Raw genomic sequence first — 18761 nt, 5'->3', positions numbered from 1 at the left:
TTATTGTTATTTAGATGGAAGACGTCATCGCCCGCATGCAAGATGAAAAAAATGGAATTCCTATTCGTACAGTCAAAAGCTTTCTTTCCAAGATACCTAGTGTCTTCTCTGGTAAGTTTGCATTGTAGCTGTTTGGTCCAGCACCTTTCACATAACTATTTAAATCTATTCTAGCTGTTCACTATTGAAACTCTTTCTCTAACTCATTATTCAATAACCACTTATGAAATTCCCATGCCATACTCAACATCACGTTGGACTCTTCAAATGATAGTAAAACAAAACAAAAAATCAAAAATCATGAACCTACTCTAAGTTAATTGCAAAGACATAATGAACAAATGTGAAATAACAGAAATCAGTATTAAAATAAAGATGTATGAAACAATGTGATATAGATTGTATATAGAAGTTAGGAGGGTGAAAAAAATCAATGAGGAGTCAGGAGAAGGTTCCTGAGGAACAGTGATGAACTGAGTTTGAAAAAGGAGGAGTCATTTCAGCTTCAAGAACACTAGCACCACCAGCCGTGCGTGCAGAACTGGGAGTGGGCACACTGCTGAGAACAGGATGGAGAGACAGGAACAAGTCGAGTTGAGTCAGATTGTGAGGGTCTTTGAAAGCCAACCAAAAGAATCTAATTTTGATCTATGGGGAAATACGGAGACATTTAGCATTTTTGCAGGGAATGTTATGATGAAGGTGCTCAGGATGAATTGGCACTGAGTAAGGGCCATTGTCACTGTGGTAAGTATAAGGCTCTTGTGGGAATAGTTTGGGTGCCAAGGTTCTGATATCCAGAGAGTCGGGGAATAGACAGGAAAAAGCATGAGGATTTGGTGAATAACTGGGCGTGCAGGATAAAAGAGGACATGACCCAATGGTTTTTGTTTTTTTTTCAGTTGGGTGACTGTGAGATAAAGGAATCATTATCAGAAATAGGAAAATCCCACAGGTTTGATTGGAAGTGACTAGAGAAAATGGATAGTAGTAAGTCAGAGATCGGTGCCCCGGGTCCACGAGACAGTGAACGCCCACGCTGTGGGGACCTGGGCGTGCTGGGGCCTGGGCTGGCGCAGCTTAGAGAAGAGGCAGAGTCAGACAGACCAAAGCCTGAGCAGCGAGGGAAGAGAGTAAGGAGGCTGGTGCAGAGCATGTGGAGGGGAGGGTGCTTGGTGGGTTTCATGAACAAGAGTTCTGTGATGCTTCCTCGGGAATGAGGATCAAAAGAAGACCAGTGATCAGGAGGCCTTCAGCCTGGGTGAGAGGCTAATAATTAGGACCAGAATACAAATAAGCAGGTTCAGATGTTGGTGTCTAATAGCTGCACTGCTCTCAGGTGAAAGAGACAGAGAGCATGGAGCCGGTGAGAGCTGCAACAGAACGACATTTTGCTCTAAGAAAATGTGTCCTGTTTTCCCCTCTTACTGTTCTTCGTGCCCACGTTGCTACACTTGCTTGCTCTTCCTTGATGATGCCCTGGATTTTCCCACATCTGGGACTTTACTCCGTCTCTTCCCTCCTCGCCATACCACTTCCAGACTTCCAGGTCATTCTGATTGATTGTTAAATTCTGTCCCTTCTTCAACGGTTAGCTCAGAGAACTCTTTGGAGACTGGACTTTCTTCCTCTGTGCTCTCAAAAACCTTATTTCTTGCCTGAGAGCAGTTATTATGCTCCACTTTATCTTATGGTTATTTTTGTATATGTCCTATATCCCTTTGTAAATATTAAGCTCCTTGCAGTCAACCACTCAGAGAGTTAACTTTACATCTAAACACAAATATCAAAATTACTTATGTTTTGATGACCAATGGAAAGGAGAACTTATCTCCTTAAAATACTCAATACGGGGGTTGCAAACTGAAATACATTCAGAATCCAGGCAGGTAAATGCACTAAGTTGCCCATCTGAGCTGGGAACTGTAGTCAGTTCAACAGCGCACAGCCTATCTAAAGGCATGCCAATGCAGGAATTTTTATGACAACATATATAAACAAAAAAGGTTTGCCCATCAGATTAAGCTGGGCTGTAAGTTTGAGTTATCTGCTCTAATGGTAAATCTAAAATTTTTGGTTGAGTTCTTCAAGTAGCAACACCTCATACAATTCCGGTACAATTGCATCGAATTCCAATATAGAAACCTATTGGAAGAACTCTTGATTGACAACATTAAAGTCTTCATTGAAAAGTAATATTGGATATATAGATTGAGAATGAACCATGAAATGCCTAATAATTGTAATGTTCATTAACATAAAACAACAATGGCAGCTATTAAATAAAGAGAATATCAGTGGCATTTTTCCTATTAATATAATTAGTTTTTAATTATCATTCTGTGTTTCCTATTAATTTTTCTGGAGCTCTCTGGCTCACAGGTTTAATTAGATGCCTTGCTGTAGATTTAATTTTATGTCTCATATTTACGAACCTCTTTGTATTAATAGCCCCAAATTATAATGGCCTCAAACCCCATTCATTTTATCGGCAGTTTTTGGTCTTTTTTGGTAATTTTCCTCTCCTGATATTTCTTATGGTGACTTGAGATTGTTAATTCCTCTGTTCTTTTGTGACCCAACTTGCTGCCTGCTGCTTGCGCTCCTATATCTCTTTCTGCTTCTTCCCTCTCTCTCCGGGCCTGCCTCATGTTCTACTGCAGAACTTCTAATAAAACAAGCAGTCTACTAACTTCATTGCCCTTAGTAGAACCAGAGACTGCTGTGATAAATGAGTGATGTGATGGGTGAGAGGAGGTTGGTGCCATTGTTGGGGAAAGGAGTCTATCTTGTTATGGTCTGTTCCACACGGGAAAAGAGTCTCAAATATTAACTGAGCTCTTTCAGTTACCCATTTATGTTCCCTAAAGACTTGATGCTCAAAGCATGGCCCATGGGTCAATAGTATCAGCATCACCTGCAAATGTATTAGAAATACGGTATCTGGGCCCAGCCCGGACCTACTAAATCAGAACCTCAGTTTTAGCACTGGGGTTCTGGAAGTACTGCGTTAAGCAGGGGGCAGGGCTGGACTGGACTCCGGCCCTGGGTGCACTGGCCAACTTGCTTGTGCAGATCTTTCTACTCCCTTTCAAGGGCTCTGATCATTTGTTTCCCTGCAATCTGGCCTCAGTCAAGCCCACCCCGGTCCATCTAATGGTTTTCTGTTGTTGTTTTGTTTGTTTCACTTGTGGGAGGGAGAAGGAATTAGGAAGAAGAATCCAGTTCCTTCTGGTTCCTTTACTCCCAAGCCAAGTGCCTCCTCAACCCCTAAGACTGAAGGATGTTAACAGCTGTGTGGAGAGATGGGTGCCATCCAACTCCACCGGGCGGCATCCATGCGGAATATATATGTCACGGTGGCCAAGTAACGCCCACATCCACCTCAGATGAAAAGAGCCGTGTTGAGAAAGTGATGATGTAACCCCATCCTCTGACAACATCTGAGGTCCAGACCCAGAACCACATCGAAGAATCCCATTACACAGATAATATAACTGACAATGGTTTGGACTTTGGGGTTTTTTGATTGTCTTTCCCCCCTCCTAATAGTGCTTTTCCTCCAGTTAAACCTCCAAGACTTTTCTAATTATTTTGGTTTTGGAATTGTACGTTTCAGCCTCCTGATATCCTTGGTCCCAAGATCAGAAGAAAGATCTTTGGAAGAACTCTCTGTGTTGGTCCCTTGAACTATGGGATAAGAGATGTCCTTGGGTAGATCCAATCACAGCATTGTTTTTTCCCCAGAATTGCCTTCTCAACTGCAGAGGTATCTCAGGCAGTTCTGTTGGTGGTATATGACCGGACCTCCTCTAGTTCAGGGAATGAGATCAGTGGTGGACGCTGACCAGAGCCTGGCCCGTCTGCTCTCTCTCTCCTGGGCTTCTGTTGAGTTTCCTGAACTTCAGCTAAGTGTGTGTGTGTCTGGCACTGACCTGATGTAAACCTGGGGGCTAGACAATGACCATGTGCAGAGAGAAGCAAGAGAAGCCTGTCTACAGGTTGAGAAAAATAAAACACATGTGGAAAGAGAAGCCGAGATGGTGAGGCAGAGAGTGCTGGCTTCCTGGTGGCTGTGCAGCTCTCGTCCTAGGCTTCGGGGGCTCGTGCTGCAACCTGCACAGACTCCCTTGGGGTCTCTCATCTCCTCCAGGCCTCCTCCAGAAAATATCTACCTTTGGTTTTTCCATCTTCTCCACTTCCCTTTTCTATTTCAAACTTTTCCTACATCTACAACATATTTGGCGGGGAGGTTCATATGAATGCAAATTTCCAAACCCTGACTGCAGATATTTTAATTCATTAGGACTGGGATACAACCAGGGAATTAGTATTTTTAAGCTGATAAAAAAAAAATGTATAGGATTGGCATCTGCTAGTCTTAGAGGCATGCTGACTATATTTTCCTTTAGGTTTTTTAACTCAGTTCAATGAACACTGATCAAATATCTGCTATGTTCCAATTACTATCCTGGGTTTTGAGGGCTAGTACTTTCATTTTAGTGGAGAAATAGACAGATTACATATATGTTGGCACTAAATGTTTAACTGGGATGATCAACTAGGTGATTTCTATTTGCAGAGGTTAAACAAGTCAGTTGTGGGAGCAGAGCTATTTAAACACTTCCACTTTATTTTATTTTATTTTTTATTGAAGTATAATTGACATACAATATTATATTAGTAACAGGTGTACAACGTAGTGATTTGATATTTTTATACATTATGAAATGATCTAGTTATCTTCTGTCATCATATAACATTATTACAATATTGTTGACTATATTCCCTATGCTGTGCACGACATCCCTATGAGTCATTTATTTGATAACTGGAAATCTTTGCCTCTTGATCCTCTTCACCTATTTCATCCATTCTCTCACCCTCCCTCCCCTCTGGAAGCACTAGTTTGTTCTCTGTATCTATGAGTTTGTTTGTCTTTTGCTTTGTTTGTTCATTTGTTTTGTTTTTTAGATTCCACATATAGGTGAAATCACATGGTATTTGTATTTTTCTGTCTGACTTATTTCACTTAGAATAATACCCTCTAGACCCATACATGGCAAGATTCCATTCTTTTTTATGGCTGAATAATATTCCACTGTATCTATATACCACATCTTCTTTGTTCATTCATCTTCAGGGGACACTTAGGTTGCTTTTATTTCTTGGCTGTTGTACCTAATGCTGCAATGAATGTGAGGGTGCTTATATCTCTTTGAATTGGTGTTTTTGTTTTCTTCAGATCGATACTCAGAAGTGGAATTGCTGGATCATATGGTATTTCTATATTTAATATCCTGAGGAACTTCCATACTGTTTTCCATAGTGGCTGCACCAATTTACATTCCCCCCAACAGTGCACGAGGATTCTCTTTTCTTCACATCCCTGCCAATACTTGTTATTTCTTGTCTTTTTGATTATAGCCATTCTGACCGGGTGAGGTGGTATCTCATTGTGGTTTTGATTTGCATTTCCCTGATGATTAGTGATGTTGAGCATCTTTTCATGTTCCTGTTGGCCATTTGTATGTATTCTTTGGAAAAATGTCTATTCAGGTTCCTCTGCCATTTTTTTTAAAGTGGATTGTTTATTTTTTCAATATTGAGTTGTATGAGTTCTTTACATACTTTAGATATCAACCCCCTATCAGATATATCATTTGCAAATATCTTCTCCCATTTGGTAGGTTGCTTTTTCATTTTGTTGTTGGTTTCCTTTGATGTGCAAAAGCTTTTTAGTTTGATGTAGTCCCATTTGTTTGTTTTTTGTTTTGTTGCCCTTGCCTGAGGAGCTATCTAAAAAAATATCACTAAGACTGATGTCAAAGAGTTTACTGCCTATGTTTGCTTCTAGGAGTTTTATGGTTTCAGGTCTTAGCTTTAAGTCTTTAATCCATTTTGAGTTTATTTTTGTATATGGTATAATATAGTGGTCCAGTTTCATTGTTTTGCATGTAGCTGTCTAGTTTTCCCAGCACCATTTATTGAAGAGACTGTCTTTTCCCCATTGTATATTCTTGCCTCCTCTATCATAGATTAATTGACCATATAAGTGTGGGTTTATTTCTAGACTCTCTGTTCTGCTCCATTGATAAATGCTTTCACTTTATAATTGAATCTTCAACCAAGAACCTGAATTACATGTCCTTAACTCCCAAAAGAAATACCTTTACGAGGTTTGAGTATAATGATATAGAAGCCTTTAGAGTAGGCAGAGACATGATCATTTACATATTATTTTAACTTTTGCAAAGTTATCATCAAAGATATTTACTTCCTGTTCTCTAAATTGCTCATGAAAGATCCATGAAATACATTTATTCTATAATAAAATACCAAGAAAATTTTGTCTTTGAAGATAAACTTGACTTTTTCCTTTTTTTGAAACAATAAGAAATGTATAACCTGTATTTTCCTTTTCTTGTTTTCTCTGGTTTCTAGAAAGTTCCTTTCTTTTTTTGTTTTGCTGAGGAAGATCCGCTCTAAGCTAACATCTGTGGCCTATCTTCCTCTATTTTGTATGTGGGTAGCCACCACAGCATGACTGACAAGTGGTGTAGGTCCTCACTGAGGAACTGAACCCACGAACCCAGGCCGCCAAAGTGGAGCACGCCGAACTTAACCACTAGGCCACCAGGCCGGCCTGGAAGTGCATTCCTAAATCTAACATTTCATTTGTATTTTCTCATCTGACTCATCACTGACATATCTACTTTCCTTTTTCTTCTAACTGGTTCTTTGCCTGTCTTTTATTGCTGCTGTTTTAATTTAGCGTGTGGATGTGTGGGTGTGTCGGGGGGTGTGTGTGTGTGAGAGAGAGAGAAGGTGGTGGAGGGAAGATTAGAATTGTAAATTGCTTCAAGTCGTGCTTGGAGGTAGATAGGAATAAATTCGGAAGAAGTATCTGAGAGGTGTCTGCAGTGTGCTAAGGAGTTTGTTTTGCCCACAATCCTTAGCGTTCAAGTGGGGCTACGTCTTGCCCCTGAACTGAAACTCTCCATCACATTATAAAATGAAAGATGAAGTTCCAATATTACCGCATGAGAGCTTCAGAAAAGGGCTCATGCAATTTCGATACAATTGTATCTTCAAATTGGAAAAAATAACTATAAAGCCAAAAATACAATATTTGCAGATTTTTCTGAGGATTTTCTCTGAATGAATCCCACAAGTCTTATTCCTACATAATAGCTATTGCCCTAGAATTCATATCCTGTAACTTATAATGCTTATTCACCTCTCATCGGAAAAGCTTTGGTAAAGCAAACTATGACACTCTTATCAGCTGAAAATCCTTTGTATTTAAAATTTGAATAGAAGTTGAATAGAGATCCAAGTCCAGATGGAGCACAAAAGTTTGTGAATAAAAGAGGAAATGATTAATGTTACATTTTTCACGGCACTTGGTCCGTCTTTGATAGCATTTTACAACTATACCATTTATCTTGGCTACTTGCATATTTGAGTGAATTAAAACTGACTGCATAGGTTTTCAGTTGTTAACAACAAGATATTGAAATAGGGGTTTTTTGGGTGCTTTATTTCTAGAAAATATACAACATTATAATAATATTGAATTTTATTTGATGTAGATTTTTTGTTGATTCACAATCATGGGTGCTTTATAGAGTTTAAGCGTATTATAACATAAAATAAATAGGTTTTAAGTCCTGATGAGAGAAAAAATTGCTTCTTCAATATTTTATGTTCTAAGAGTTTGAATCAGCCATTGGGATTTTCTTTTTAATAATAAGGATTGTTTTAAAATAAAGGTTTTTAATTTTGATTTTATATTTTAAAATAGCACTTATATATTATATATAACAATTACAATAACAATTAAAATAACAATTACTTTTATGTTATATATAAGATATATATGTTTTGTCCTACTTTGGAGGAAGATATTAGCAATTTGGGAGCCTGCTATGTGGCTAGTGGCTTTCAATATATTGGTTTTATTCCTTACAACACTTCACGGTAATTATCGTTGATCTCTATTTCATAGAGAAGGAAATGGAGGGTCAGAGAGCTCAAGTTTTGGGCCCAATTTTGCACAGCTTACTAATATTCAAACCAAGATCAGTCCAATCCAAGATCCTGTTCCCTTTTCACCACCACCGTGGGCTGCCCCCATAAGTGTAGTCTTTTGCACGTGCCCATGTTGTTTCATGATGACCAATGAACACATTTCAGCATCTATAGGATTCTAAGTACTGGGGACCCTTACATGGTCTCCCAACATGTCCCCCCTCCAGATGGAAAGTCTTGGAGTACTTGTCAAAAAGACCTGAGCTTTTTCTCCATTTTACCTCTGAGGACTTGTGTGACCTTGAGAAAACAGCTGCACTTTCTTCATCTGTAAAATTGAGAGGTTAGACCTGACGATCTCTAAGTCTCCTTTCCACATAAGTTCTATAATTAAGAGAACCCAGTGAAGGGGAAAGTGTGGGAAAAACATTACTGGAAGCGAACACAATAGACCAGACTATTCACGAGACAGCTGGAGTGATAATGCATCAGTGGAAATCTTATTGTCTTTTCCTTCCCTGGCCAATGCCGTCCACGCCTGCAGCTTTAATTACAAGCTTTATGCACCCTTCCAAATGCATACCTCTAGTCCAGATCATTTCTCTGAACTCTAAAATATTCAACTCCTTATGCAGCATTTCCACTTGGATGTCCCAAAGGAACCTCAAACTCAACATGTCCAAAATTAAATTCATAGTCTTTTCCTCAGCCTCTTGCCTGTTTTCTGTCTCAGGAAAGATGGCACAGCTGGAAATGCTGAATCACATTGACCTCTCTTTCTATAGCCCTCTCTTCTCATGCCTGTTTCATCAACAAGTCTTGTCAGTTTTTCCTTCTAAGCAGCCATCAAATCCATTGGCTTTTGACCATCTACTCTTGCATTGTTCTAGTCATGCTGTCATCTCCACTCACCTGAATTAAAGCATCAACCCCTTACCAATCTCCAGACCCACTCTGCCCTTCATCCTCTCTTTCTCCATGGGGCAGCCACACTGCTGTTTTCAAGTTGCAAATCTGATCTGTTGAAATCCTTCTCTCATTGTAGGATTAAGACTAAAAATCTTTAACAAGACTCCTAAGCAGCAACATAGTTCAGTCCCTCCCTGGCTGTCAGACCTGTCTCAGCACGTTCCTTCTTGCTCTCTCGGCTCTAGCCACAGAGGCCTCTTTTCATTTCCTAGGCTTCACCATGTTCCCTCTTGCCCTGCGTGCTTTCCACCCCTGTGCTGTTTCCTCTGTTTGGAATGCTCCCTTCCTTTTTCCCGTTTGCTCAGCTTAGACCTACTCGTCTCAGGTCTACCCTAGTTTGCTTTCTTAAATGCACTCAGAAAACTATATTCTTTACTTTCAGAGTACTTTATTCCGTTTTGTAGTTATAAACTCATTAGTGGTGGTATTTGATTAATGTCTGTCTTGCAGACAATACTGTAAACTACAGGAAGGTTCCATATGCTCACTTTTGAAACCCCAGCGTCGAAAACAATGTCTAACATAGGAGGGGTTCATTAAATATTTGTTAAATGGGTGAATAGTAATTGCAACTTTTAAAGGAAATATTTGCATTCACATGGATTGTGAAAGTGGTTACATATTGTGATTGCGAGGCTTTGTCAATATATGTTAAGTATTTGGATTTTTAAAAACCTTTTGTCCAAATTTTTTTTGCCCTTTAAATTGTGTTCAAGTGAAAAAAAAATTATGAAATTATTTTTATTCATAGTATAAATCACATGAGGAAGAATATATGCATTAATTCCTTGGTTTCTTTGAGGTGGGCGCCTGGAGCTGGCTGTGTCCCAAGCGCTGTAGATCCCTATTTGTTAATAATAAATTAAACATGCCTCAGGAGCCTGCTGTGTTGTGAGCATTTTGCCAGGCCTGGAGATGCAGAGAAGTAAGACCTGGTCTCTGTCCTTGAGGAGACAGATCTGTCTAGTGAGGAGATAGACAAATGGATAAGGTGAGATAATTTCCATGATGGAGGTGAACCCAGAGTGCTGCAGGAGTGTGTGCAATCTAACCCACGTTCCTGGGGTCAGAGACATTTCTTGGAGAAGGTGACATCTGAGATTCACAGTAAACGATGAGTCAGAGTTAGCCAGACAAAAGGGAAGCACTTGTGCAAAAATTCAAAGGTTTGAAAGGGCATGATAAGCTCAGGGCACTTCAAAAACCGCAGAGTGACCTTAACCCGAGGATGAGGTGTTTGGAGAGTGTGGAGAGATAAGTTTAGAGAGCAAAGCAGAAGATGGGAATTAGAATTGAAGGCAGTAGTTAGAATTTTGAGGAGTTAGAATTTTATCCTCAAAAGAGTAAGTAATAATTGACAAATTTTAAGCAAGGAAATGGCATTATCAATTTTTTAATGGAGATCTCTTTGGAATATAGAGAATAAATATCAATTTGTAGAGAAAGGAGACGTGGATGGAAGCTGTGGCTGCAATCTAGAGCAGAGATTATGAAATCCTGACACAAGATAGGTCCAGTGGGATTTAAGAAAAAATAGGATGTATAAGAGACTTTAAGGACTTAGAAAGGACTTCATTACCAATTTGATTACAAGATTAGTGATATAAAGGTAGTGAGAGAGCAGATGAGTTAAGGGAGAAGGGACTGCCAACAACAGCACCTATATTTATGATCTTGAGAATGAATGCACAGTGAAGCCTTTCACAAATGAACTGGGAAACACAGGAGATCTTCTCTCTCTCTGTGTGTGTGTCTCTCGTCTGTGTTTTCATGGAGATGATGTAGAAAAGAGATGACAAATTTTAAACATGTTGAATTTTAGATACTCATAGAACAACCAGGTGAAATGTCCAGCTGTTGGATATACAGATCTGGAATTCATGAGTATCAAGCAATACAACAAGTAGATGAACTCTATCTACTCTTGGTAGATTGTTGGTTAGAAGCCAAGTAGATGAGCTCTCTCTTGGAGTTGTGTGTGGATTGAGAAAATCAGAGGACCAAAGACGGACCTCTGTGGAACAGAAGCACTTAGGGATGAGCGGAATATATGGTTCGTGCATGCTTGCTCTTAGGTCCTGGCCAGCAGGATAGTTTGGCACAGTTCGCTTGGAGCGTCAAGGGAGACAGACTCAAGATGAACCATAAAGACCTCGTGTAAGTGACCGGGAATCACACTGTTCTGTGTCTGGAGACCTAGCACTCAGTGAATAAAGACCCCAGTGGTTTTCTCTGAGTCTTAACAAAGAGAACTAGTCAGCACATGAAGTTCAAACTCTTCACTAATCCTCTTTGTTGAAAAAGGATCATGACCTGCGCATTGTAGAAGAGTGTGAGGGAGAAGCCATCGCTGTGTTCATGATGTATAAGCTTGAAACCAATGCTTGGCCAAACCACAGATAATATCTCTAGAAATATCCACCACCACCCCACTCCCTGCAAATTAAGCTAGCTGCGAATGGAACATGCTTGCAGGCACAATGCTCCATGATTCTTCAGGGTATGTGGATGTTCTCATATTCTGGATGCTCAATATTTCAGTTATTCTAGATCCTGGTGAAATAAGGCTTTACCTACTGGATGGGTTTTATTTCTTTCAGTAGAGTGACTGGGAAATTGTTTTGTTTCCAATGTCAGCCACAGCAGGAAACAAACCAGAATTCTCTTCTCAGTTCTTTGTAAATGGTGTAGTTTTTCATTATACTTGAATTGGACCATGCTTGTGGAGCAGCCCTCTGAGATCAGAAAAGTCTGCAGGGCTGCCTGTCGGCAGCTGTCGAATAAAAAGGTCCCTAGTAAATCAGGTTATTTAAGGTGTTTGAAGATTGAACTTACTGAACTGATTCTCAGGAGCCAAAAAGACGGGTGCCTGCTGTGAATCACCAAGCACAGTAAATAGGGAAGAAAATGGTCAGAAATTAATAGGGAGTTCTAGTCAACCGTACCTGTGTTTCATATATTTCTCTTTTGTCTTTTATTAGCTTGAGAAGGTTCTCCATCACAAGTATGTTAATAATTAAGGAGTTGAACGTCTTTGCTGCTGTTCCATCGCTTAATTTTGCAGCTTAATTCCCTCACTGTCATCTGAATTGGTCACTTCTAACATGTTCTCATACAAATGGCTTACCACCAATTGACAAGAGCAAAATTTGTGGTCAGAAGAGTTTTCTAACAGTCCTTATATTGTGTGAGGTTGGCTGGCCTCAAGTCTTTTTTTTTTTTTTTTTAAACTGCCTTGTTGAGGTATGATTAACATAAAAAAAAGCTGTACATATTTAATGTATACAACTTGATCAGTTTGGAGATAAGTCTAAACCAATGAAACCATCACCACTATCTATGCTGTAAACATATTCATCACCTCGTCAAGTTTCCTCCCCCTCTGTTTATTTATTTATTTCTCGTGGAGGATAAGAACATTTAACATTTAAGCTACCGTTTTAGCAAATTTTAAAGTATACAATGTAACATTGTTAACTTTAGGCACCATGCTGTACAGGAGATTGCTAAGACTTATTCATCTCCTGTAACTGAAACTTTGTACTCTTTGACTGAGACCTCCCCAATTCCCATCTCTCTAGCCCCTGGCAACCACCATTCTACTCTCTGCTTCTGTGAGTTTGACTGTTTTAGATTCCTCATATAGGTGGTATCATATAATATTTGTCCTGTGCCTGGCTTATTTCACTAGGCATCATGTCCTCCAGGTTCATCTATGTTGTTGCAAGAGACAAGATTTCCTGCTTGTTCAAGGTTGAATAATATTCTATTAGCCTCAAGTCTTAAGCTCACAAAAGCATCTTTAATTCTCTACAATCCATTCTGACCATTTTTTCCTCTCTGTTCTATTCTACCTCCCAGCAAGTTTGATTAACAAAGGAAGCCCTAACCAGTGACATGTTGAGTTACTCCAATTACAGAGAAATAGGAATTGTTATATTTCATATTACTGAATATGGAATAATTATTTATATTTTATGATTATTTTGGTCCTCTAACAGTGTACACAGTTGTCAGTGATGCCTGTGGTTTTCAGCCATGTATATGAAAACTGAGCTGTATATATGAGCTTAAAAATCAAGTTGCCTTTAAATGTAATAATTTGAATATCTCCTGCCTCTTGTCTTTTATTCCTCTAAGGGTTGTATGAATATTTATTAGTGTCATGGAGGGATTATATATGTAGGCTTAAACTTATCCTGTGGGTAGCTGCAGAGGGAAGAAGAAAAAGGAGCCAGCATGGTGATGTGCACTGGGCCAATGCAAGTTTTAATAAGTACGTATTTTGTGTCTAAATGCTTTTGAGAACAGCTTTCAAGATGCCTTGTATGTCTTAAACCTGATCATATTTGGAGTCAATTTAAAGACAAGAAGAAGAAGTAATATGGAATATTTTTGTGTAGAGACTGAAAAACTAGGTAATTCTAAGATGCTTCTAAGATTCTAAGATGCTTCTTTCTGAAACTAACATCTTAGTGTGAAATATTTTTCATCTGCTGTTGGAATGGCTACCATGGGTTCTACAGAAATTTGGAGAGAAATAGATTGCTTTTGAAAACAATTCTGAAATACGTTGGCAGAAATAATGCTTGTAATATTTTACTTTTATTATATCCCAAAGAACATTCAAGAATGCAAGGGTGAAATTTATGAGCAGTAAATAAGAAAGAAAAAAGCATTCTAAAAATATTGGCAGTTCTTGAAGTTCAATTCCGAAAAAATAATTCTTGGAGAAAACAAGACATCTACAACAGACATGAAGGTTTGCAAAAAGCCAGTCCTTTCTTTGTCATCTTCCTGACACAACTCTCTGACAAAGTGACAAAGCAATTGCCACTTAGTAAGTACACAGTCAGCCAAGCTAGGGGGCAAGAGGAGAAGCTAAGGTGTCACATAATCAAATAGATATTTAAATCATCTTTGCTGTGAAACATTCTTCACCTCCTCTTGATCGTCACTCTTTCCTTATCGAAGTGATTAGAAATAGTAAAGAATTCTAATCTCAGCCACTTTGGACTCTCTGGCGTATGTTCTAGATAATTCTCTCTCTAATAACTAAATACGACTGGGAAGTGACAAGATTAACTATTTATTAGGCTTTCACTGTATTTGTAGAGAAATGATTTATTTTAAAATGTGATTGAATCAATTTGATATGACTGAGATGAAAAGCAAGCTCTTGCTTATTTTCAGCACAGTGCTAGACGAAACAGTACAAATTCAGGAACATGAAAATGCTTTGATTTCAGCTCTAGCTTTCTTTCTAGCTGTAAAGGCCCAGGAGCTGTTTTCTTTTTCAGGGTAACTGTATAGATGGTGTCATTTCCCTGTAATACTTTCTGAACGTCTGAATTTGCTATTTCATATTTTATGTGAATATTATTGGGAGTGGACTTGATTTTATTCTTCAAATAACCCCATTCCAAAGAGGAAAAATTCTGTCCAAATACATAAATATATTTATCAAAGTCTACAAGTAAGAGCGCTCTCTGACTACTACCTGTGCTGGTTTTCTGGAAGAGTTCTATTCCCCTATCTTTTACTCAGGACATCATGGATTCTCCCTATGATGTCCTTGCTAGAGGAAAGACTCTTCCCAAAACGATTGAGTCATTTTGTTGCTGTATGAACGACAGCTGTAAATAAATCTCTGAAGATAGATTGTTCTACTTAAGACTATGAACAGAATTCAAGAGTAAATCATTAACAGTGGGCCAAAATACATAATTTACTGTGACAAATATCACTGTGCCTATAAAATACTGGTTTTCTATCCTTAGTAAGCTCTCTGGAAAATACTCCAAGAACCATGTGGATGGACTTCTAGTTCTCTCATTGCTACCTGGGAATCTGCCAGGATCCATAGTTAAATGCAGAGTGAATGTGCAAACACATAGCCAAGATTCTGTAAAGAAATATCAAGCCTCACTAATATTGTAACTTCTTTTTTGGACTTTGGGAAAAGGGGCAATTGATGTACTTTATTTCGAATTTCCAAAGACCATTACTACATTTCTACTAAAAAGGACTGTACATGGCAGTGTTGGGACTATTTTGCCATGGTTAAGGAGCAATAGAAAAGGCGGAAAATGTAGGGCAGTCATAAATGAACAACTTTCTGGAAGTCCGGAGAGTGCCAATTGGTGTTGAATTTTACCTTAGCCTTTAAATGTTATCTTTGTAAGTATCTGGACTTTTCAGATTTACAGATGATGCCTAATTGTACTAAAAAGTACAAGCCAAGCCAAGAAGAAAGACATCAAAGATGAGAACACCAGGATATGGGAAAGTCCAGAAATTTATCAAGAAAGATAAAATTTAGCCATGTAGAAAGCAATACATTTACAAAAAATAACTCAAAGTCAAGTTTTGGGAGGATAGGTTCAGCACTAAGTGTTAAGACCCTTGAAAGGAACCAGAGGGCCACCAAGAGTGTGGTCCCTAAAGTGACTGCCCTATTGTCTTCCTTTGATCAACAAAACCACGTAAGGTTTCTAGCAAGGTGCTGAGTATAACATGGGAGGAAATTGAATAGCAATACAAAACTGTCCTACCCACATTCAAAACCAGATGAATAGGAGCTCCTCAGAATTAGCGCCATATCATGCCATTTTTTATCCAACCTCAAGGCCAACTTAACAGAGTTTGAAAAGATTCAAAAAAGGGACACCCCTTGAAAAGGCAGCTTTTGGACATAAAAGAGATATTTGTAATCTATATAGCTTAAGTAATTAAAAGGTAGAACTTGTTACCTGTCATGTGTTAAAAATATAAATAGTTCCAAAAGGGTTAGATCCCTATACATAATACATGGACAAGAGATGAAGAACAAAATGGAATATTTGGGCTTTAGCCTCTTTTTTTTTTTTTTTTTTTTTTGGTGAGGAAGATTAGCCCCAAGCTAACATCTGTTGCAAATCCTCCTCCTTTTGCTGAGGAAGATTGGCCCCGGGCTAACATCCATGCCCATCTTCCTCTACTTTAATTATTTATTGATTGATTGATTGATTGATTGATTGATTGATTGATTTTGTGAGAAAGATCAGCCCTATGCTAACATCTGCCAATCCTCTTCTTTTTTTGATGAGGAAGACTGGCCCTGGGCTAACATCCGTGCCCATCTTCCTCCACTTTATATGGGATGCCGCCACAGCATGGCTTGCCAAGTGGTGCGTCGGTGTGCACCCGGGATCTGAACCCGTGAACCCCGGCCCGCCACAGTGGAGCGCGCACACTTAATCACTTGCGCCACTGGGCCGGCCCCTTCCTCTACTTTATATGTGGGACGCCTGCCACAGTATGGCTTGATAAGCTGTGCGTTGGTTCACGCCAGGGATCAGAACCTGAGAACCCTGGGTCACCGAAGTGGAGTGTGCGAACTTAATCAATACGCCGCCAGGCTGGCCCCAATCCTCATTTTTTGGTGTTGATGTTACTGGGAAATTCAATATTTCTGTGTGTGACACATAGAAAATGAGCAATAAATGGAAACATTATTATAGTTATTACCACCAATATTATGACTTTTATTACCACCCCTGGGGGCTTGGATAAGGCTCAGATCTGGATATTCTCTTCCCTACTGTATAGTTAACCTGTTGTAAGACCAAGGGGTTCCTATGTTGGATGCCCTGTAGCATTTACCACAAGGTTTTCTTAGTAGGTACTTAAAAGATACCTGTTGAATTCCTGTCACTTTCATTAAATAATAATCATTCCCCACATTCTCAAGGTACTTATAGCCTTTAACACTCTTTAATGTGACTTATCTCTTATTCCTTACAACAAATAACTATACATATCAAATTGAAATCTTCTAGAGAGACAAAGACTTGTTAATTGCTCTTTTCATATCTTATCATTTGAACTTAAGACCATTTTCTATTGATATTGATTTTTTTCCTTAAATAAATCACATTTTGACCTTCTTAACTAATTTCCTTATTATTATAATGTCAATACTCAGTGGGTTGTGCCATCTGGACAATTACTGAAAGAACAAAACAGTGAAAGTCAGAGGCAGTCTTGCAAATTTCTCCTGGGAGATTTAACTGATGCAGACCTATTAAATTTTCATTTTGTAGTAACCTATTCTGGAAATTGTTCCTCAGAAATGTCAACTTTTCCTTAAAGCAACAGACCTGAAAAGCTTAATTTTGTTCATTGGTGAGTTCTTTTCTAAAATCCTCAGAAATGATAGGTTGCTAAAGAAAAGCCTATTAAAGGGGAGTTTTACTGCTTTGAATTAATACGTTAACATTGCTTTCTTTTGAGACGAGATCAAAATTAACTCTAGGGGTAGACATTTAGTTAGGATGACACTAAAGTCTTCATTATCTGCAAGAATGAATAAACCTTGATGACTCAATTACTAGTCTGGATGTGTTTTTGTGAAATAATGAATTAGTGCACAACACGTTCAAGTTGCATTTATGATCTGACATTTTATACTGCCTTTTTCTTCTGATGACACCGTCTGGGTTTCTCTTCATACCTCTGTCTCTCGGAACATATGTAGAAGGGCTGCAAATTTTCACCTCCCAGTGGTTCTAGAATAGAGAACCGTCCTGTCTTTACTCCCATCTTATCTCCATCCCCCTGCCAGCCTGCATTAATCTTCCTATCTTTGGATTTTCCTAGCACTGTGTTCTTCTTCGTGGAATTTATTTTACCGGACATTTTGTCCTCGATGGGCATGTAATATGATTCTTACCAGACGCTGTCAGCACCTGGAGAACTAGAACAATCTCTCATTTCAATTTGTATCCTCTGTAGCACTCGGTGTCTGACACATAGTAGCCACTCAGCAAATGTTAATGACTTCTCATGGGACAGCTGATGTCTCAGGCATTCAGGCACATCCACAATTTCACTTCTCCATTCCTTGGCAGCGGAAAGAGCACTCAGTCTAAATACGTGCCCTGTTGGCATCCAGCGCTGTACGATGCTTTTATCTCAGCAGGGAGCACTAGAAAGATGGTGGTGACTCTGCTTTGCTGTCTATTACTAGCTGAGATGGGTTTCGGGTTGGAGAATCAGGAAATTGAACACAATTTTCAAATTCCTCCAGAGTCCAAAAACACTTTCAATTTAAATTTTATTATTTGATTTAAAGTGAATTTTTAGAACATTGGACATTCCCATATTGAAATGTAAATATTCTTCAAAGCCTGTCTGGAATAGTGGAAAGAGGATATACTGGCAGTAAAGAGACTTGGATTTAAGTCCTATTTTTCATGTTGCAGAGGAGAACATTTTCTGTTAAAGGATGGCTCTGGTTCGGATGCATATATGAATATGAATGTGTTTTGGTCATAACAGGTATCACAGCAGCCGCTGGCATTTAGTGAGTGCTTACAATGTACTTGGCACTCAGTGAATATTAACTTTTTTTATTACTGTTATTTTTTATTTTTATTTTTTGGTGAGGAAGATTGTCCCTGAGCTAACATCTGTTGCCAATCCTCCTCTTTTTGCTGAGGAAGACTGGCCCTGGGCTAACATCCGTGCCCATCTTCCTCTGCTTTATACGTGGGACGCCTGACACAGTATGGTTTGTTGAGCAGTGCATAGGTCCACACCCGGGATCTGAACCCATGAACCCCGGGCTGCTGAAGCAGAGCACGCAAACTTAACCACTATGCCACTGGGCCAGCGCCTGTAAATATTAACTTTTTAGTTGTATTATTATAAAATATAAATATTAGTGTCCTTACAAAGATAAGTGAAGTTCAGAGAACTTGCCCCAGGTAATACTG

At 38.9% G+C, this 18761-nt stretch overlaps 1 protein-coding gene across 4 annotated transcripts in view; it reads left to right on the top strand.

Annotated features, from left to right (window-relative positions):
• Positions 1-18761, top strand: part of RGS7 (regulator of G protein signaling 7) — a 607861-nt gene that overhangs the window by 320538 nt on the left and 268562 nt on the right. For all 4 annotated transcript variants that reach the window (XM_087424463.1, XM_087424464.1, XM_014794685.2 and 1 more), the window contains one exon: positions 15-111. In XM_087424463.1, coding sequence (XP_087280589.1) covers positions 15-111 — 97 coding nt within the window. The remainder of the gene's footprint in view (positions 1-14; positions 112-18761) is intronic.

The sequence above is a fragment of the Ceratotherium simum genome, chromosome 36, assembly GCF_057802395.1.
Source record: "Ceratotherium simum simum isolate JZ-2026a chromosome 36, ASM5780239v1, whole genome shotgun sequence".
In the NCBI taxonomy this organism is placed as follows: domain Eukaryota; kingdom Metazoa; phylum Chordata; class Mammalia; order Perissodactyla; family Rhinocerotidae; genus Ceratotherium; species Ceratotherium simum.
The sequence above is the reverse complement of the archived record's forward strand: the minus strand, read 5'-3'. Positions and strand labels throughout refer to the sequence as shown.